Here is a 21,439-nt window from a genome sequence, read left to right as displayed (position 1 = left end):
TGTGCAACTTTGGCCTGTTGGTGGCGCTAGAGCGCTCGAGGTGCCGACTTGAATCTTGGTGAAATTAATCATGGCACTTTGCCTAATTAGTGTGCCAAATTTCACAACTTTTCACCAGACGGTTCTATGGGCTGCCATAGACTCCCATGCCATAGGAATAATAATAAGAAAACTAACAAACACAATGGGGGCCTTCGCAGCTTCGCTGCTTGGCCCCCAAAAACAACTTTAAAAACAACACACCATGGCTTATGCACAGTCAGGTGTGATTGACTGCATCCTCAGTGCAATTAAATAATGCAGGAGCACAGAGACTACAGTAGCTGTGCTCTACAGCATGACAGCGCTAACCTGTGTTTCAACCTCAGAGAGAGAGAGAGAGAGAGAGAGAGAGAGAGAAAGACAGAGAGGGACAGAGAGAGACAGAGAGAGAGACAGAAAGACAGACAGAGAGAGAGAGAGAGAGAGAGAGAGAGAGAGAGAAAGAGAGAGAGAGAGAAAGAGAGAAAGAGAGAGAGCGAGAGAGAGAGAGCGAGAGAGACTGCTCGGACTGGGGAGTCTCCTGAGGGATACTGTGCTCCGACTGCAAAATGACCAACGTTGCTCTTAAATTCAGGGCTTAGACCAGTTAGAGGTTTTGGGCTCCACTTAAACTGCAAAGGGAATAAGACGGCAGTGGTCTGTCATCAGTGTGGCACATTGGAGATGATGCGTAGGGGTTCAGCTTCACACTGCAGGGCTGGTCTGCTGGGTTGGGTCCGGAGCTCTGGGGTTTGATCTATGGACTTTGGTCTATGGACAGCTGCAGTATGTCCAGTCCATGTGCTGGGTCTGGTGTGCACACCTGTGGCTCCACAGCACCGCACGGCAGCAGGACAAGAGGGGCCCTCAGGGGGCTGTGCTGCCACTCACACACACACACAGCAGGAAAGCACACACACGTGCCCACACACACACATACATACGCTTTCTCTCTCTTGTGCACACACACACACACACACGCACACCACATGTGCCCTTGCATTGCCATGGTGACCACACGGCTCGAGCGCTCTAGTCAGAGGACACCTGACTCGTGTCGGGAGGATGGGGGAGGGGGCAGACGCTCTCGCCAGCTACAACACACATAACCTTCTCATTCTCCCTAATCAGCCTCTGCTCCTCGGCCAACCCATTTGCTTACATCCTCATCAAAACACACACAGACACACACAGACACGCCTGACATCAAATGCTTTCCTCAAATGCAGTGCCCATGATATGGAAAGCAGGTATGAGAGACAGGCTAACAGGCAGCTATTTCTATTTGGGAAGGGGAGGGAGGCGGGATGCTGTGGAGAGGCTGCGTGTCCATCTATTCTAAAGCGGCGTGCTGGGTGCAGTGGGTCTCGCTCCATGCCTTAGTCGGTTGCGTAATGACCTGCCGGTATGAATGACTCGCGGGCATTCAGGTAAGACTTGTAAGCAGCTGGCCTTGAAAGGATTAAAAGCAAAAGCTGGTCTGGGAGCTCTGAATAGTCTGGACTGGCTGTGTGTGTGTGTGTGTGTGTGTGTGTGTGTGTGTGTGTGTGTTTGGGGGGGGGGGGGGGGGGTCAGAGGCCATGAGTGTAGTGTGCGTGTGTGTGTGTGTGTGTGGGTGTGTGTGTGTTGGTGGGGGGGTTGAGTCATGGTACCATCACACCAACTGTGGGAAACTAAGAGGTCAACAAAGAGTTGACGGGATCAGTGTGTGTGTGTGTGTGTGTGTGTGTGTGTGTGTGTGTGTGTGTGTGTGTGTGTGTGTGTGTGTGTGTGTGTATGTACATGTACAGAGCTCATGTGTTGAGCTGGAGAGTTCCATGTGCTCTTGGACACACTGTATGTGTGTTCCCCTTTGTACTGGATGATGAGTGAGCAGCTATGACGTGCCAGACTGTGTGTGCTAGAAAAAACAGTAATGAGCATCTGTGTGCGTGAATGAGTATGTCTGTGTGTGTGTGTGTGTGTGTGTGTGTGTGTGTGTGTGTGTGTGTGTGTGTGTGTGTGTGTGTGTGTGTGTGTGTGTGTGTGTGTGTGTGTGTGTGTGTGTGTGTGTGTAGACAGAGAATATGTCTAAAGTGGCATGTTATTTTTCCATGAGTGTGTTATACATCACATGTGATTGTGTGTGTATGTCTGTGTGTGTGTGTGTGTGTGTGTGTGTGTGTGTGTGTGTGTGTATGTGTCAGAGAACATGTGCATGTGTATGTGTATGTCAGCATATGTGTGTACATGTGTGTGCATGAGTGTACGTGTGTGTGTGTAAGGTGGCGTGTGTGTGTGCAAGGCGGCATGTGTGGGACAGGCTTAACGGTGAGGGGCTGGTAATCTGTAAAGCTGCTTTGCCTGAAGCGACGAGTGTGAAACTTGGCTGGCGGAGTGAGAGAGAGGGAGGGAGGGAGGGAGAAAGAAAGAAAGAGAGAGAGAGATAGAGAGAGATGAAGGGAAAGAGGGAGGGAGAACATTACATTACATAATAGGGTTTTCTTTTGTCAACAAACAGCAGAGGTCTGTTTATACACACACACACATACACACATACACACACAGAAAACACACACACACACCAGGAAAACGTGAGACAGTTCAAGCGAAGGGTAAGACCTGACTCTGAGACATTGCGGACACACACATATACAAAGAAACACACACACACGCCCTAGTCAAGCTGTCGTATGGTTGGAGGATACGCTGGGGAGAGAGAGGATTGTGTGAGGGGGTGTATTTCTAATGCTGCCATTCCAGCACCTTGAGTGAAATTTCAACACTGCTGACTGCGAGGTTTTTTTCGTTTTTGTTTAAATCAATTTTTTTTTTAACATACACTTTTCAAAAACATGTTTTCAGAGGTGCTTAACTGTAAAAAGCAGCAGACCTTCCCTGAGGCCAAGAAGAGATTTGTGCTTGCTTGCCTGCCCGCGTGTCCACAAAGGCCTGACACGGTTTGCAAACCCTCCGACTTGCTTTTAGTAAGCAAGGGAAACTGAGCCGTAGTGGCAGTATTCCAGCGGCCTTTCACAAGCACACTCACACACACACACACCCACACATAAACATGCAGTAGTGCACCTGCCCCTAGATACAAGCCTGACACCGAATCCTGGCACACACCTGTCTGTGGTGTTTAACCATTTCCTGGGCCGCACCCTTCGTACACCTGACTACACGTGAGATCACATGCAGAGAAGCCTCCTCAGCCCTATGCGCTACCGGAGGTCACCCTCTAAGCAGAGTTGGCACCAAACACACACACACACACACACACACACACACACACGTCCTTACTTGACTTTTGATTCCCAGGTTGAGTTCCCTGGTGCCACAGCTCAGACAGCCAACACATCTAGCAAGCTAACTCGTTCAACCTCTCTCACAGACTCAACAGGATTAAGCTTACCCCTGCGTACACTACTACTAGGCCCTAACCGCTTTAAAGCTCTCTGTCGCAGGCCCATTCAAACGCAATCCCTGCCATTTGTGCCCAACCGCAGTGACCAATGCACTACTGTGCACCTTGTCCAATTCCAAGCATTTCTGTTGGTTCCGTCTCACAAATTTGAACCCTCTTACACAACACTGAGCACCTTACTAACATGACCTCTTATTTTTCGAAATAAAAGCTTTCTCTAGCCATCACACAAAAGTTCCTCCAATGCTTCCTTAGCCTGCAGAAGCCTAGCTTGCTCTATGCCCACACTGGTATATCTAATCCACCCGCCCCCCCCATAAGCAATTAAACCCCTGGAGATACGAATCAAATGTGTGCCTCTCTCTCTAACCCAGCCCCTGGCCAAGCGGCCCCAGCCCCCCGTGTTGACCTGTTGCGCTGGGCAGTAGCTGGACAGTGCTGGGGAGGCTGCCCGTGCCAATTACAGCACGGGAGGCATGAGTCACAGCCCGCCGCTGCCTGGCAACCGCAGAATTTCTCCACAGGGGCCCTGACAACCCGACCGGGGAGAAAAGGACAGGAGGAGGAGAGGAGGAGGAGAGGAGGGGGAGAGGGGGGAGAAAATAGAGAGGGAGAGAGAGAGAGATGGAGAGAAAGAAAAGGTGCTACAAAGTAACACAACAGGGAAAGACAGTGTTTTCAGTGGTAACATGTGGTGAGGAAGACATACAGGCAGACAGAGAGAGAGAGAGAGAGAGAGAGAGAGAGAAGAGAGAGAGAGAGAGAGAGGAGAGAGAGAGAGAGAGAGAGAGAGAGAGAGAGAGAGAGAGATGGACAGACAGACAGACAGACAAACAGAAAGAGAAACAGTAGTGAAGGAGTGAAACTAAAAGTCAAAGTCAAGAAATAGTAGAACAAAAGAGATAGAAAAAGAATAAAGAGAAAGAAGGGCAGTATAAAATAAAGCACATGTTTGTGTGAGAGTTTGATAAAGACAGCCAGAGAGAAAGAGAGAAAGAGAGAGCTAGAGAGAGACAGAGTGCACGAGTGTGTGTGTGTGTGTGTGTGAGTGAGAGAGAGAGGGAGAGAACGTGATGAGCCACGTGAGGCTGGCTCAGACACTGCGGCTCGTTACGTAAGCGCCGCCGCACCACCCCCTCCCCCCCCCCGGCCGTCTCCTCATGCGCTCAGCAGAGGCTGCTCCCCGCCAATCCCTCGCTCCGCAGGCACGCCACGCTTTTTCCCTCGCTCACATGGCTCCTCACATGCTCCCTCCCTCCCTCCCTCCTTCCCTCTCTCTCTCTCTCTCTCCCTCTCTCTCTCTCTCTCTCTCTCTCCCTCCCACACTCTTGAGTGCCCCAGGGGGAGCCACCAACCTCTGCTCGGCTCTGCTGGCTGGCTGCGGCGCTGTGGCAGACGTCTGCCTCAGTCTGCAGCTCCCCTCACAGGGCAAGCAGCACACAGCGCCCGGCAGAGGAAACGGAATAAACACACACACACACACACACACAACACACACGCGCACGCTTGCACGCACACACACACACACACAGAGGAAAGAGAGAGAGACAGAAAGAGGAAGATAAACAAACAAACAAACATTTGTGCACGTGCACGCGCTAACACACATACACACACACTCACAAGTCTTCACTGATTATCTTAAATCTTTTAACTGCTGTTATTTAGGCTGTTTGTAGCTGGTGGATTGAAGAGTCATTTAGAGTGCTCACTGAACTACCTCTGCAGAAAGTCAGATGTTGACGAGCTGTGTGTGTGTGTGTGTGTGTGTGTGTGTGTGTGTGTGTGTGTGTGTGTGTGTGTGTGTGTGTGTGAGCTGTGATGCTTAAATGTCTGTAATGGCACCTCTGATGCATAATACATGCCTGTTGAGGCATCATTTTTCTGTGCTGGTACAACACTGGGGCTGTCTGGTCCGGGGGTGACTTTTTTTCCCCCTCTCCCCCAAACTTTCTCAACTTTATTTCTCCACTCCTCACTTTTTCTCTCCATTCACTTCAGCCTGCTCATTCCTTCTTTCTGCCTCCTCCCTTCTTTCTCCACCCTCTCTGGGTTTCTCACCTTCCCTCTCCCCCTGGTTCTTTGTCTGCACTTCTCTCTCTCTCCCTCCCTCTATCTCTCTCTCTTTCTTTCTTTCTCTCTCTCCCTCCTTCCCACCCTCTCACTCTCTCTCTCTCCCTCTCTCTCTGTCCAGGTTCCAAGCAGGATGGAACAAAGCCAGGATGAACTCAGCTCACTGCAGTATTGATTTGTTTGTTCGGTGCCTCCTCCTCCTCTCTCTCTCCCGCTCGCTCTCTCTCTCTCTTCAGCTCTCTCTCTCTCTCTCATCCCCCTCTTCTCTCTCACACTGTGTCCTCATGTGACTCTGGCTTATGTAATGGAGGCGAGCGGTCCGGTGAATACTGATTCACCGTCTGGGTCTCTCTCTCTCTCTTTTTCTCTCTCTCCCTGAGACTGGGCTTATGGTGTGTTTATGGGGGTGGAGAAGTTGTGCACCCCTCCATCTATACCCCTCCCCTAAAAACCTGTCACCTGCTCACCCTGGTGTCAGACTGCAGACAGGTCAACAGGTTCAGTCCAGCCTCACCATGCCACCCCCTCCCTACCTCTTAACCACAGTGACGCAAGTCAGGCAGCAGCTAGTGGCCACTTGGGGTACAGCAACCACACACACACACACACACACACACACACACACACGGGCTCAAGCCAGGGTGACATCACACTCTGCAGGTGCTTCCTGCCCCCCCCCCGTCCCTACGAGTCATCAGAGACTTCTCCGTCTAAATACTTAACAGGATTCCGCTGGACCTCCGTGACTTGCTGTCGCCGAGGATGGCACGCAGGAGCAGCAGCGTTTGAGTGGCAACAGAGAGAGACACAGGAGACGCCGCATCCAACAGGCACGGCACGCCACCTCACCCAGAGGGGCTGCCTCTGTCTCTGCCTCGGTCGCCGCGCTCGCTGCTTTCAGAATAGGTTATGCAACACAGGCGGGCAGACAGGCAGACAGACAGACAGACAGACAGACAGACAGACAGACAGACAGAGAGACGGACAGGCACGTACGGGAGAGGTGAGCGGAGGCGAGACTGCACTCACAGACTCCTCCATGCTCTCCCTTTTGTCCAGCATGGCGCGCAGTGTCTGCAAGATCTTGATGCAAAGCTTCTCCTCTTGCTCCATCAGCTTCTTGGTGTGCTTGATCAGCCTGGTGGAGCAGTGGAGGACATGATGTTCAGATGAGGTCAGACACACACACACACACACACACACACAGATAAAAACAAACAAATACAAAATGTGTGCCTGAACAGACAATCAACTTCAATCAACAGTTCATAAACAACTTCTACCTTTTCATTCAATCACACCATTTATGCACATGGCCAAATGTTGTTAAGCTTGGCATGACTCATTTGAAAAGGGCGAGAGACTCAAGAAAAAAATAAGTGCATGAGAGTGTTAAATTGAAGTGACATCAGTGAGGTCACCCTAACCGTCAATAAGGTTACACAATATCATATCCAGCGTGAGACTATTATCGTCTATTTATAGGAAACCAAGAAAATATCTGAAATATATTTTGGATGTCATATGTCATGTGTTCAGGACATTAGTCAGTGTATTAGTTTTCCCCGGAGAGGGAAACATTTTGCCCAGACGACATGCAGGGTCACACTCTGTGTGTATGTGTGTGTGTGGGGAAGACAGGAGGAGGGGTGGGGTGGGGGTGGGGGGGGGGGGTACAGGAGGTTGGGGGGGGCATCTCACTTGGACATGAAGGCTCCGCTCTCGCAGCGCAGTCTGGCCGCTTCTGGGAAGAGCATCTCTGGACGGTGCAGCACATCCACCAGCACCGAGAACTCAGCCTGCACCTTCGGACTGAACTGCTCTTCCAGACACGACACAACCCCCTGAGCGCGCGCACACACACACACACACACACACAAATGGACACATATGCCACATTAGTACTCTGTAGTCTGTTGAGACAGCCCTCAATGGTCAAACAATATCATACATTCAGCAATATAGACTACTAATAATTGAGTACTACCAGTATGTTAAATTCATTCCTATACAATTTGCTGGCATGGACTCAGATCACTCCAGCACACAGTGCCTCACACACACTTATAAACACACTCACCCACACACACTCATAAACACACTCACACACACACACACACACACACTGCAGAGAGCTTCTCAGACCCACATAGCCCTGCTGCCGTGCTGCAAAGAGCTCTTGTGCAGGACAGTAGCATTCTCCACCGCTGCTACACTTATGATCTCTCTGACGCGAGCTGCAGTGTAGCTCACTGCTGGTGGGAATTAGCAGCTCGCCAGCCAAAGCTGCACAGCGTCATTTGCTGTGACAAAGAGGAGTGAGGGTGGGAGACACAGCTGTGTTGACTGCAGTGATGCCACGGAGTTAGCTGCTGTAACGATATGACGGTGATGACTGCTGGTGTGGTGTGACAGTTTTGTCTGCAACAGCTAGGTGGCGCTGTCGCTCACATACTGTAATATCCTGCTTATTAACTGAGGTTCATACCTTGATTTTGCCAAATTTCGTCAGCTATGAGTTTAATACATAGGGACATAAGGGCTATACTTGAGAATGCATTTCTTTTCCTCATTCGGCAACCGTGAGAAATGCATTTTTGGGATATAAAGTGCGGTCAATACAGTTTTATTTTTTAAATTTGTATAAAAATCCTGTTACACGGTTTACACGCATGTAGTACATGGGATATGACAGTACCTGTAGCTTCTCGATGATGCTCTTGTAGTCGGGCGAGCCAAGGGGCTCCTTGCGGGGCCGGGCGCGGGCAGACAGCCTCCAGTCTTTAGCGGCCCGCTGCACCATGTTGGTGTGGGTCTTCAGGGACAGCGTGTTCACCTGACTGTCCAGGTCCACTGGGATGGCAATGGCACGGTTCTTGGCTGGGAAGACACGGAAAAGTGTTACAATTGACAAAATCAGTGACAAAAGAAGAGAACCTGGTTTCATACTTCTGAATCTGGACCTGAGGAATAGAGAGGGTCATGACCAGGTGGGGAGTGAGTCATGACCAGGTACGTGACATTACTCTACTCCAAACAAATTTTTCTAAAATATGCTTGTTGAAGAAGTCCCGCACACTGTCCATTACGTTTCAGTCACACAGACCTTCAGACTATCCCTTCTAAAATATGAATTTAATTCATCACCATTCATTGTCATTTGGATAGTACTTACTTACTTAGTCAAGTGTAAATAGTGCACCTATATCATTAGGTAATGGGACAGAGCAGTGCAGCTTCAGTCGGTCAGCAGTAACACTCATAAATGTTTGATTTCACCTTTCCAGCCAAAAAAGTTTGGCCAGTTGAAGTAACATGAAGGGGCTTAATGCAGAAAGTTTGGCTGAAGAGAGGCAGTTGGAGGCGGTGTGCATGAGAGAGTTTGAGCGGGATGGAACGCACCCACGTCAGCGAGGGTCTTGATGCAGCCTTCAATGTTGGTTTTCTGGGCGGGGTTGAGCCATGGGCAGTTGTACACCCTGAAGGCAGACTGCAGCAGCTGAATGAAGATGGGCTGGTGTGTCTGTGAGGAAAGAGAGGGAGAGAGGGAGGGAGAGAGGGAGAGAGGGAGGGAGATGGAGAGCAAGGGAGCGAGGGATGAAGGAGAAAGGAAGGGTCGGGTTGTATTTACAGGATCTGTTTTGTATTGTATTTTCAAAGAGCAACTACATTAATTCAAATTCTTTTAAGAATATCCTATAGAGAGCAGGAGAAACATTAATATATGCCAGCCTCCAGCACAGACACAACATAATAAATAAACAAGTTAAACACAAACCCAAGAGGCTCAAGGAGAGAGATGGGAAACAGAAGGACCACAGAAATAGACTGAGTGAAGAGTTGAAACATTAGAACCATATAAGGGGGTAGAGTAGCGCTAACGTCCCTGTGCCCCACCCTCGCCCTACCCTCAGCCAATCACACACCTGCAGGTTGGAACTGTTGACGTAGAACTGGGAGCCGAAGAAGCCCTTGATGATGGCCATGACGGTCTCGGTGACGTACTTCTCCAGCGTGGGGTCAGCGTGCTTGCGGTCCGTGGTACTGTTGCACACCTGTAACAGGATATGTGCAGGCCCGTTTTCAGCTAGCTTCCTGTTTGTGGCGCTGTTGCAAAACTGCAGGAAGCAGACACGGAGGGGAGGCGTCCATGTAACAGACAGGTGGGGCAGCCATGCCAATGCCACAATGCTACATGCTAGTACACATGCTAAAGTCACTATCGTATTTTGCGGACTATAAGTCGCTCCGGAGTATAAGTCACATTAGTCAAAAAATGTGTAATGAAGAGGGAAAACTGAGGGTCGCACTGGACTATAAGTCGCATTTATTTACAAATTTATTTCACAAAATCCAAGACCAAGGACAGACAGAGACTATGTAACTGGACACATAGATGGCAAAAAGATTGAGAATTCTACCGGAAATGTTAATAAAAAAGAACGTGGAGGGCCCAACAGCAATTGTAAAGCAATTTACAAAAGATTCACTGAACGCTGATGCTGATGCAATCAAGCATTTTGGGCGAAGTAGAGGCACAAGCCGGCAGCAGAGCAAATGCTCGGAAGGCTACCTCCGACAGCGAGAGAAAAAAGATGCGCATTTTAAAATATCTCTATATACGGCTCTGCATTCCTCAAGCCCTGTGTGTGAGCGCCCTCTTGCGATTGTAGATTAATAATTTTTACTCCTTGGTTCATGTCAGTCAGTATGAATTAAAATTTAAAAACATGTATACATGTAAGTCACACCTGACTATAAGTTGCAGAACCAGCCAAACTATGAAAAAAAAAAGTGTGACTTATAGTCCGGAAAATACGGTAGTAACATTTCTGCATTTCAGCATTTCAAATTTGCTAGGTTTTTTTTTTTTTTTTTTTTGAGTTTGACAGTGCCACATTTTTCTTCAGAGAAGTGGGTTGGTAAATGAAACCTATTAGCATGTAACCAGCCATTATTATATTAGGATGAAGGAAGTGCTAGCATGTTATGTTGCTTAGACGCTGCATGCATGCTGTGAGCGTTACTGTGGAGGAAGGAAGGTGTGAAGGGAACAGTGAGGGGCTCACCAGGGCCATGTCCACCAGGAAGTTCTCAAAGAGCTTCCAGATGTGGTGGCTGGTGTAGATCTCTTTCATCTCCACCTCAGTGTCCACGTAGCAGTGATTCACAAAGTTCACATAGGCAATTTTCACCTATGGAGGCCCAAAATGGACAAACAAAACATTATGCATTAATAAGAGCCAATGTCTTGCTAAACCAGTCCCAGTTGTAAATGTACTAAATCACAACATAATATGACATATCCTATATATACCTACTATTACAAGCTGTAACAAGCTATACATGGGACACAAAAGGTTTTGTGAAATAGTTTTGACTTGGTTTTCCATAACTGGCATTTCACCATCTTCTTGGTTACCTCTGGGATGCAGTCGTCATGGGTGACCACGTTGACGATGTCGTCGAGCGGCAGAAGGGAGTTGCACTTGAGCTCGGTGTAGACGTTCTTGCCCTCGGTGCAGGCGGCGAGCAGCTCCACCAGTGTGTTGTGGTAGGCCAGCGCTCCGCCCTCGTCCGAGCGCTCCCGCTCCGAGCCCATCATCTGCAGCAGCACCGGGAACGAGGCGCGGTCGTTGTAAAACACCAGCACGTCCTCACCGCCATTCACCAGCTACACAAACACACACACACACACACACATACACACACACACACACACGGGATGAATTGCAGACCAATCCCTATACAAAGGCATCTACACAAGACTAACCTGACAGCCAGCCAGTAAGTACTAAATATGGAGGTGTGTGTATGTATATGCATGTATATACATTATGTACTTATGTATATACATTTTCAGCATCATAACATTTAGCAAAGAAGGACAGTATAATTTACCTTAGTAATATATAACATTTGGCAAACTTCATATCAACAATTCAAAATCGTGGTCATACATTTTGCAATATTTAACAGAGGTTTAAAAAATGCACAGATACAATACTGCTGCCCTCTTTGACTTGTCTCTGTTCTCCAGCAATCACCTCAGTCATAACTTTGTCCTGGCACTTCTTCACATATTTCCCATCAGCCTTGACGATGGTCTGGAGGAACTGCAGGTACTGGACATGGCGCCCGTGCGTCTCGATGCAGTGGACAAAGTGGTGCACGACGCGGTCGCTGATCTCGTTACACAGATGGTAGTTGTTCCTGAAGATGTAGCGCATCGTCTTCGCCTCGAGGAGCTAAGACCGAAAGGGAACATGAAATGACCATTAAACCACGGGCAGGTGGCAGGCCCCATCCTGTGATCTACAACTGCTGGAACAAATACAGGAAGTGAGACTGCATTCACAGCAAGCTCTCCTTATTAGATCAATAGATTTTCACGACTTATTTAATGAGTTTGCGTGCAGGCGTACCCCTGGTGTGAGGAAGAGATTGAGGTGCTTGTGGAGCAGCGTCTGGTTCTGGGAGTTGTCTCGACTGAAGCTCTGCAAGAAGCTGTGGGCCAGCTGCATGATCTCATTCATCTTTTCATCGCTCTGTGGAGAGAACACAGCAGCATTGCGCAATGAGGCAAGCTCCAGAGAAACCCAATACACTACCGAGAGCTCGTGCAAGACCATCTCTGGATGTGCAGTGTGTGTGTGTGTGTGTGTGCCAACCCTTCTATCTACTATAGATATACTGTATGTATACTATACTATATGTATACTGACGCACACACTCTAGTCTGTGCCTTCATCATGTCCCGTATTGATTTTTGCAATTCCCTCGTCATTGGCCTCCCCACTAAATTCCTCCAAAAACTTCAATACACCCAAAACTCTTCAGCTAGGGTTCTCTCCCACATCATGTTCACCTTCAAAGCCCATGGAAGGTTCCCCTCCCCTCTGCCTCCGGGAACTCCTGACCCCATGCCCCCCCCCCCCCCCATCCCACTCCTTTAGCTCCTCCAATGGTCACTTATTCATTGTCCCTCCCATCAGACTCACTAACCTGGGAGGCAGGGCCTGCAGTGCCATGGTGCCCAACTCCCTTTAAACAAAGAGTGTTACTTCTATACTCTTTGCTTTAAATCTGACTTTGAACTGACAGTCTTTTCCATCAGAATGTCTCTTCCGCCTCCTCCCCCCTTACGGCCTAGTGTTTTGTCGTTGTTGTTTTTTCATAGTGTTTTGTGCGCGCTGGGTTTGTGAAAGGCGCTATAAAAATTGAACTTGTTGCTGTTGTTGTTATTATTGTTGTTGACATTAATGACAGTAATATTCTGATTACCTTCTCATAGGGGATCTGCAGCAGGTCCAGCACTACAGTGTGGGCTCCCATGTTCTTCAGCAGTCTTTGTTGCTGAACTTTACTCTTCTTTGCAGGATAGCACAACTTGCTGAGCCTTATCAAGATCTAAAGGCAAAAACAAATCAACAACCTTTAACTAAATAGGGCCTTGCTGATGCATCAGTGAGCTATGGTGATCAAAAGGCACTGACATCACTGTAAACAGTCATTTATAGATGATAAAATATCTTTTGGTGAAGGTCATTGCACAATTGGTCGTGAAAAGCTGAATGACTGGATCTCAGAGAACGTAAAGAGCCGTGGCCCACTGGTTAGCACTCTGGACTTGTAACCGGAGGGTTGCCGGTTCGAGCCCCGACCAGTGGGCTGCGGCTGAAGTGCCCTTGAGCAAGGCACCTAACCCCTCACTGCTCCCCGAGCGCCGCCGTTGTAGCAGGCAGCTCACTGCGCCGGGATTAGTGTGTGCTTCACCTCACTGTGTGTTCACTGTGTGCTGTTTGTGTTTCACTAATTCACCAATTGGGTTAAATGCAGAGATCAAATTTCCCTCACGGGATCAAAAAAGTATATATGCTTATATACTTATACTTAATAGAGATGGACAGCAGAAATTGATGGAGTTGGGATGGCAAAGTGAAATGATGTGGCGTACGTACCTCCTTTACAATGTTGTAGTTGTTGGCTTTGTTGCTGTCAATCTGTGGCTTTATGATCCCACTATCCACTGGGCTCAGGATACCAGCCTCCTGTCACCCAAACACAAGCAAGCACAGCACTATATCAGGAGCTCCTGCTCTCTGACACACAGTATCATTTGGTAGCGTATTTCCCAACTATTAGCCATTGTACATTATTTATTGATTTTGCTAAATTTCTCCAGCTATGAAGTTAAAACACAGGGGCAGTTAATATGGTATTAATATGGTTTTCTTTCTTTTAACTTCCATAAAACACTGTCCTGCGGTTTATACACAATGCGGCTAATACACAGGAAATTACTGTAGTTGATAGGATCAACCAACAGGGGGCGCACCTCCATGTTCTGCTCCTGCTTCTGGCTGTCTCCCAGGTCCTCGCTGCCGTAGCCTCCGCTCTTCTCCACCCAGAGTTCGGACTTCTCCACTGTCAGCCGGAGCTGGTCCAGGTCCGTCTTGATCTGCTTATAGTTCTCCACGTCCTGCTCGGACACCAGCAGCTGGACCTACAGGACACATGTGTAGGGCACAAACACCCGGTTAAATGTGCAAAACTCTCTACAAGACCTGATATTGGCCTGGAGTCTCAATGAATGCCAGATGAAAATCTAGATGAAAAAAATGCCACACAATAGAAAGGAATAGTGATTGACAGAGCATAATGAAAATGAGTCACAGATTCTGAATTTACAAGGTTATGGTGTACAGTATGACAGTTCCTTGGTGAACGCGACTAAAATGAGTGAGTCACTAATTAGGCACTTTAACATCAGTGAGGCTAGAGAGAGCCATGCACTGGCATCTTTGCAATGAAACAGTGAGATAGCCTTGGTAAAAAGGTCCATGTCGTTAAAAGCTGCTTTTAAATTTTGTGCTTACATCCTGGTGCCTCCGAAAGAAATTGAAATAAAAGACGTTTGGATGCGATCAGAGCAGTGTAGCACCTGGCTCAGACTGGCTCTCACCTGTCTGAAGGCCTGCAGGACTTCTGCCCTCTGGCTGAAGTGCTTGAAGATGAGCTGCAGGGATCCGGACACCAGAGGCGGGTAGTCCTGCATGATGAGGTGGATGAGGACCCTCAGGAAGGTCCGGCCACCCTCGTCGTCCAGCTCCACCGCACTCCTCTCTTTACTGCAGTGAGATTAAAACACAGCTCACCACCAGCTCAGGTAGAGATCAAGTCATCCACAGCTCACTCTCAGCTCCCTCAATGACTTGAAACATCCAGCGCCAAAGCTAGACCATCAATTGCCTCAGAATGCTACTACTGGTAGGATTATTTTGAACTAAGCAATAAAAGAACTCATTAGCCATTGGAGTAACTGTTCCTCTTTTTACAGTAGCTTAATTACAGGCATACAGATCAATACTAACTACTATTCTATACACTGTCCCAAATTCAAAAGAGAAGACCAGCACAGCCCACAAATCAAATAATAATAAAAACACACATATAGAGGTTCAAGGTCTCTGTTGATGGTGATTTAACACTATAGTTACCTTCCAGCAAACATCGTCTCTGCTTTTGCAACAATCTCATCAATATCTGGCTCTGACACTGCAAAGATGATGAGATTCAAGTAATGTATGGAAACATGGTTCAATAATAATTGGATTACAAGATAACACTATGTAACTAATTAAGCACATACATATGGTTAATGTGAAATATCCTACCTGATATGGGCAGGTAATCTGACACAGACATCGAGCTGTCGGTCATACTCTGGTCACCAAACTCTTTCTTATAGATGGACAGCAAGTACGTGATGCGATAGTCCAGACGCACACTCAGGATAAACTTCAGATTGACATCAGTGCAAAACAAAACACATTGACATTAATACAGTATGAGTCATATAAGAACAATGTGCCAAATGACTCAAACAGATGCATTTGTCATGTTAAAAGTCCATTAACACATCACATGCTCTTTCAGGCTACAGGTGGCAAGATGAGTGCCGTCAGTGCAGGGCGAGCTGCACGACTCTGCTCTCCCACCAGATGGCGCTCACCTGGAGGATCTCGATTATCCTCAGCTTGGTGTCCATCACCATGACGTCCTCATTGTCTGGGATATGGTGGGGCATTCCGTGGCGCGAGGCCGGCGGGGAGTCCGGCAGGCTGAGTGGAACGGAACCCCGCAGAACCATCTGGCTCATCATCTCCCCAACCCCATGGATGGTGCGCAGAACATTGTTCCCTAGCACACAAACAGACACGTGGACATACACAACCGGCAGATTACCACACACACACACACACACACACAATCAATAAATAATACAGGTGATATTTTAAAAGGACAATCTTGTCAAGATGGCTGAGGGCTGTGGGATCCAAATGTAAATGCAAAGACTGCCTGAGATTTGGGTTCTAACATTCACACATTTTTAAGTTTCCAACTAGCAATGAGGTGTCAAAACAGCTAAGAGATTCTGACGTGTAGGCACGGCAAGCGCAAATTCCACTGGCTCCCGTCTGAGCACAGACCAAAACAGTTAGCTGCGCTCTAAGTATGACTCAGCCTGTGAGAATGACACAGAACTTGGAAGGGCAAAAGAAATGCTGCTAGACGCAACGCAGAACACTTCGTACTTGACCATGTCTTCAGCCTCTGCAACTTACTATAATTTCATTACATTTATTCATTTGGCAAGACATTCAAGCTGCAATGCAGAAGGCACCTTTGCTAAAAATTGCTACTGCATCTGTCAATACTATTACTAGAGGATAGGAGTGCTGACATTAGTTCTGGTCAAAGTGTGGTGGGAGGAGAAAGTGGTAATTTCATTTTAAAGGTGAAATATAATGACATGGTAAAACTGTATGTAGCCTTCATGCTGAGTGCAGTGTGTGTGTGTGTGTGTGTGTGTGTGTGTGTGTGTGTGTGTGTGTGTGTGTGGTAAGAGAGTGTCTGACCTCCCTCTGGGCTCTTGTTGAGTTTGGCCAGGTAAGTGAGGGGCGGCTGCACAATGTCCAGGATGGCCAGCAGGGTGCGCGTGAGGCTCAGCAGCTTACTGAAGCTGTAGAAGCCAAAGTAGACCAGGTTCCGCGCCAAGTTTACCACCTGAGACAAGCCAGAGAGACACTTAGAACACCTTTTACTGAGCAACCCTGTGGAGCACTACTATAGCACTATTGTACACTACTACCATCAGGACAGAGATAGAATGTACATCAATAAAGAATTTACCGGTACATCAATAAGCAATCGGTTTCCAAAGCAATACATGGAAAACAGCCCTTTGTCTGAATTTAGCATGGTAACAAAAACAATTCTTGGTCAGTATGTGTAATAGATCTATTGATATAGATATAAATCTATAGATGAAGATCTATTATGTGCCTCACCTCCAGGGTCAACTCGTTCTTCTCCTCGTCTCCAAACGGGTAGGCCTGACTGACCACGTCTCTCAGGTACTCCTCCACAAACTCCATGGTGGGCGCAAACTTCCTCTTCATCTCCTCTCGAGACATGTCCCGGAACTCGTACTCATACCTGCACGCAGCACGCACACACACACACAGCTCAGACTCAGTGTGCTTAAAAACAGCAGCACTCTAGCAGAGCTCCACCACCTCGTAAAAACACTTTTCATGCAGAACTGGCTAGAAACAAGACTGAAGGGAACCTAATTTGACGTGATCGCATGATTCCTCATTATTAACATCAAATAAAAGGCCAGTTGAATTTGACCGTTTTTGCACAGCATAGCACATCAAGAGTCAGCATTTCTCTATATTTGTATATACTGTCTATATATCTTACTGATCTTTGCTCTAGCTGTACCACTGGCCCATGTTCATGTTGTGTACGATTAAGACAATAAGACTTTATGTTCACATGATACATTTTTTTGGAGGTTTCATATAAGCTGCAGTGCTACAGTGAGTGCACCCTGCACTGCCCACTATTTCTCAGATCACTCCCCTGGGGCCACTCACTCGTGGATGGTGGTCTTGGAGGGGATCTCGGTCCAGAGGCGGGCGTAGCGCACCGGCACCACGGCCTCCTGGGGGTCGCGGTCCACGTGCATGTGCAGCATGAGGCGGCAGAAGGAGGCGCGCAGGTTGTAGGGCAGGCAGTCGTCGAACATGCTGCGCAGGATCAGCTCCACCGGCAGCTGGCTACTGATCTGGTTGATGGCCAAGTATTGGCGGTCCAGACACATCTTAGCAAAGAGATTCAACTGATACCTGAGGAGAGGAGAGAGGAAGAGAAGAGAGGAGAGGAGAGGAGAGAGGAAGAGAAGAGAGGAGAGGAGAGAGGAAGAGAGGAGAGGAGAGAAGGTGAGAAGGAGAGGAGAGGAAAAAGACAAGAGGTGAGAGGAGAGGAAAGAGGCAATGAAAAATGGAGAGCAAAAGACAATAAACCAAAAGAGAATGCAAATGTGAAAGGTTTTGTGTAAAAAGGGCCATACTGGTGATTGCATTTTGGATAAACCAAATGTGGCTAACAGTCAGGGTGAATGTAGGATATGGATGTCTGTTGTTGAGGGAATCTCAAGGGGAAGCACAGGCGCACCTGTAATAGGTGACCACGTCCATGTCCAGCTTGTGGTTGCCCTTGGCGTCCTGGGCGAGGTGGCGGATGGACTTGCCATGGGGCTCCTTGTTGGCGTCAATCCAGTAGAGCCACACCTCCTCATCATCACCCTCGTCATGCATGAGAGAGGACTCCAGAGAAGTCTCTGTGTGTGGGATCAGTCTGACACACACACACACTTTTGAGAACATATATGTTGCAGCAATAGCTAACTGTAACACACATGTTTGTAGGGCTACATGTACAAATGGACTCTGAGCTTACTTGGTCTGAATGAGGATGTCCGCATTGGTGGGGTTGAGCACGAACTTGCAGATAAGCTCCTGAGTGACTGGGATGGCCGTCTTGTTGGACACACACAGATCCGACAAGTAATCCAGGAACCTGAGAAGGCACAACACACACAGACATACACACACAGACATACACACACACCAAATCATTCTAGTGAACCCATTTTGACATCAAACTTGAGTAGACCACACTTATCTCGCAAAAGCAAAACATCATGTTCCACTGCATCAGAGTAAATTGCTTCATTTTTCTTAGGGCACCAGCAATTTGCCACCACTAAAAAACAGTCTGCCATCTCCTCCAGCAGGCCTACGCTAATGAAAATGTCATTACATTTCCCACTTATGCTTTTTGATGGTTTGTGGTAATGGAGTGAACATTCAAAATCTGGCTGGGTTTTGAGGGGTAGAGTTCAGCTAGGGTTAGAGAGGTAGACGTGCTTAAGGATGATGATGAATCTTCATCATCCTCTTCATGCACAGTCTATGGCATTCTGAGAATATAGAAACCAGCTGTGCCGTGCTCACAGGACAATGATGACCTGCTCTCCCACTATATTTAGGATCTTCATGCTTTCCACATCTTGGACTTCAGTGTCCTCGAAAATATATTTGTGCATTTCCACTCAGGATGGGAAAAGGGAAAGGTGTTGCAGCAGTAAAAAAGGAGCACGGGGCTGAGGGAGTCCTGGTGTTTTGTAGGGGTGGGTGAGTGCTGGTGGGGTGGGGTAGGGTGGGGTGGCGCGGGGGTCACCCCCTCATACCTAGGCTCACGGTTGCGTCTCAGCAGGTTGACAAAGGTCTCGATCTCCTTGGCGGTGATGTGCTTCTCCAGCAGCTTGCGGTTGTTGTGCAGCAGGGCGGTGATTGTGTCCTCGGCCAAGATCTCGTAGCCGATCTGGGACTGCATGATGGAGAAGTTCTTAGCGATGTATTCCTGCAGGGGACACAGGAAAGAGTTAGAGGAGCAGTGTGCTCTGGGCACTGGCATTGCCTATGGAGATAGGGCACCTTCTCTAGGCAGTCAATGGTCTTCAGTTGCGGAACAACTGAAAGTAAGCTCCAGGGTGCAAGCTCTCTGTACAGTACATGTGCATGTGTCTACGTGTCTGGGTGTGTGCAGGTTCCTGCAGTATCAAAGCCTCAAATCATTGTAGCAGAGTCTCCACCAGAGTTTGGCAGGGGGGTGTTCGTGCACATATGAGTGTACAGTACAAATGCATAAGTTAGTATGGGTGTGGCAAGAAAAAGAGTGTATACATTTGATCGCGCCTCTCTCCGTGCCTGTCTCTGCACCTGTCTCTGCGTCAGGGTTTCCGTTGTCCGGTAATTACCGGACATTGGCCGAAAAAAAAAATTAATGTCCAACAAAATTAAATCTCTCCGGTCAAATTGTCCGATTGAAATTGGCTAATAATCCCGTCCCCTAACGCAATCTGAATTTGAGAATAAGCCTTAATAGGTAAGCCTACATTATACGTCCTCTGGCTAGGTTTTTAAATGAACAGGCTCTACCGTTTGAAAAGTAAGCTATTAAACAACACGCATAGCCTGCTGCATTTCAAATAGGAAGTGCACACTTAAAACGTCCATGTTAAACAACGAACAAATGAGTGAGGCGGTTCAAACAGACAGAGCCTTAAAAGTTTTTTCAGAGGCCAGATGCGATGGATGATGATAAATTGGTAACGTCTGAAGCCTCAGATGTCCGTCCGGTCAACTCCACCACCACCAGATAAAAAGCAGAAGTGTCGGCCGTATCTGTCGGAATCAGTGACATTGGAAGTGGAGTTGCGGGGGGTGCGGCCGCTCCAAGACACTGTCATTCTCCGTGTACACTGGACATGCAAAGTGTTCTTTACCCAAAGCATCCAGTAGGCCTATGCGTTCTCTGTCTATGATCTGCAGGGTTAGGGCCTCCTCGACGAGGCGATTACTGGTCCGCGGATAATTTCTGGCACAATCAAACGGTATCATTGAACCGCGGCCGAAAGAAAAAAAAAACTAAACATTTCCCAGAATAGGAAACATTTCTTAATTTATTGTTATCAAATAAAAAGGCATAGCATTAGGGGGTAGTGGTGTGAGCGCTCATTTTTGTGTGTGCGCATCTGAGTAAGTTAAACAGTCACCACTGGCGATAACGTGGGTAGCAGCAACAAACAACGTAGCCTTTTTAAAACAACGAACGAAGCGGACTCTTGCTGTCCATGAAAAGATACTGGCTAGATCTTGTTAGGCATGTTTAAGTTGGGCTAATGAACATGTTGCATTCTATACAGCCTGATTATGTCATTCTTTTAGCTACATAGCCTGTCTCCAGTTTTCCTAAATTTGACTAATTAAGAAGGGATAATAGGATATTTGACCGGCATATCATCAAAATGTCCGGAAAACGAAACCTCTGCCTGTCACTTTGACCGGCACCATTTTTTTCTAGCGGAAACTCTGCTCTGCGGCTGTGGACATGCCTGGTTCTTGCGGTAGTCCTGCTGGGAGTGGCGCAGCACCCTGTAGCAAAGGCGCAGCATGTACTTGTACTGGGCGTAGCGCTGGTCCCCCAGATCCTCCAGCTTCAGCATTGGACCGTCCCCCTTGTCACTGAACGGAGCTTTCAGAATGCCAAAGATCTGCAGTGCACACACACACACACACACAAAAGTCACAGACAAATTGTCACTTATAAGTTTACATTATTCATTCTGAAGAGTGTTTTTCCCTTGTTTTATAAATGATTAAATTATAATACCCTACTCAAAAAACACAATTGTAAGATCAATTTAAATAGAATGGATTAACAACCCGCAGTGCTTTAAAATCCTTTCAGCCAATTACACTAGAGATATGCGTTTGATTATAAAATTCCCATCTTGTTCACTGATGGTGAATAACGTATAGGTGGTGAATTCAATGAAAGATAATTATCATATAATGTCTTTTCAAACAAAAAGGAAGTAGACGATTAAAGTCATCAGGTTCCTGATTGCGGTTAACAGTGTGACTGTGTGATGCTCTGCAAGTGGGCTCTGTGTGTAATGAACTGGTCTAAATTTAGACGTATCTTTCAGCTTGAGTTTGATTGCAATTGTGCTTCCCA

General features: G+C 47.6%; 1 protein-coding gene across 5 annotated transcripts in view; it reads right to left on the bottom strand.

The window, feature by feature from the left end:
* The window catches only part of itpr2 (inositol 1,4,5-trisphosphate receptor, type 2), an 86,392-nt gene that overhangs the window by 46,441 nt on the left and 18,512 nt on the right, over positions 1–21,439 (bottom strand). For 2 of the 5 annotated variants that reach the window (XM_042111339.1, XM_042111342.1), the window contains 23 exons: positions 20,814–20,972; positions 19,107–19,279; positions 18,314–18,433; positions 18,029–18,211; positions 17,449–17,700; positions 16,855–17,002; positions 16,423–16,570; positions 15,516–15,703; positions 15,178–15,301; positions 15,001–15,058; positions 14,466–14,631; positions 13,839–14,006; positions 13,462–13,551; positions 12,785–12,910; positions 11,926–12,048; positions 11,548–11,748; positions 10,923–11,174; positions 10,570–10,695; positions 9,427–9,618; positions 8,903–9,023; positions 8,199–8,380; positions 7,202–7,344; positions 6,497–6,638 (listed from right to left, as the gene is read on the bottom strand). In XM_042111339.1, the coding sequence (XP_041967273.1) occupies positions 6,497–6,638; positions 7,202–7,344; positions 8,199–8,380; positions 8,903–9,023; positions 9,427–9,618; positions 10,570–10,695; positions 10,923–11,174; positions 11,548–11,748; positions 11,926–12,048; positions 12,785–12,910; positions 13,462–13,551; positions 13,839–14,006; positions 14,466–14,631; positions 15,001–15,058; positions 15,178–15,301; positions 15,516–15,703; positions 16,423–16,570; positions 16,855–17,002; positions 17,449–17,700; positions 18,029–18,211; positions 18,314–18,433; positions 19,107–19,279; positions 20,814–20,972 (3,585 nt within the window). The remainder of the gene's footprint in view (positions 1–6,496; positions 6,639–7,201; positions 7,345–8,198; positions 8,381–8,902; positions 9,024–9,426; positions 9,619–10,569; positions 10,696–10,922; positions 11,175–11,547; positions 11,749–11,925; positions 12,049–12,784; positions 12,911–13,461; positions 13,552–13,838; positions 14,007–14,465; positions 14,632–15,000; positions 15,059–15,177; positions 15,302–15,515; positions 15,704–16,422; positions 16,571–16,854; positions 17,003–17,448; positions 17,701–18,028; positions 18,212–18,313; positions 18,434–19,106; positions 19,280–20,813; positions 20,973–21,439) is intronic. The other 3 variants (XM_042111340.1, XM_042111341.1, XM_042111343.1) reach the window with 3 other exon arrangements.

This window comes from Alosa sapidissima, chromosome 11 (assembly GCF_018492685.1).
Source record: "Alosa sapidissima isolate fAloSap1 chromosome 11, fAloSap1.pri, whole genome shotgun sequence".
Lineage (NCBI taxonomy): Eukaryota > Metazoa > Chordata > Actinopteri > Clupeiformes > Clupeidae > Alosa > Alosa sapidissima.
Note: the sequence above shows the minus strand (reverse complement) of the source record. Positions and strands in the feature narration are given on the sequence as shown.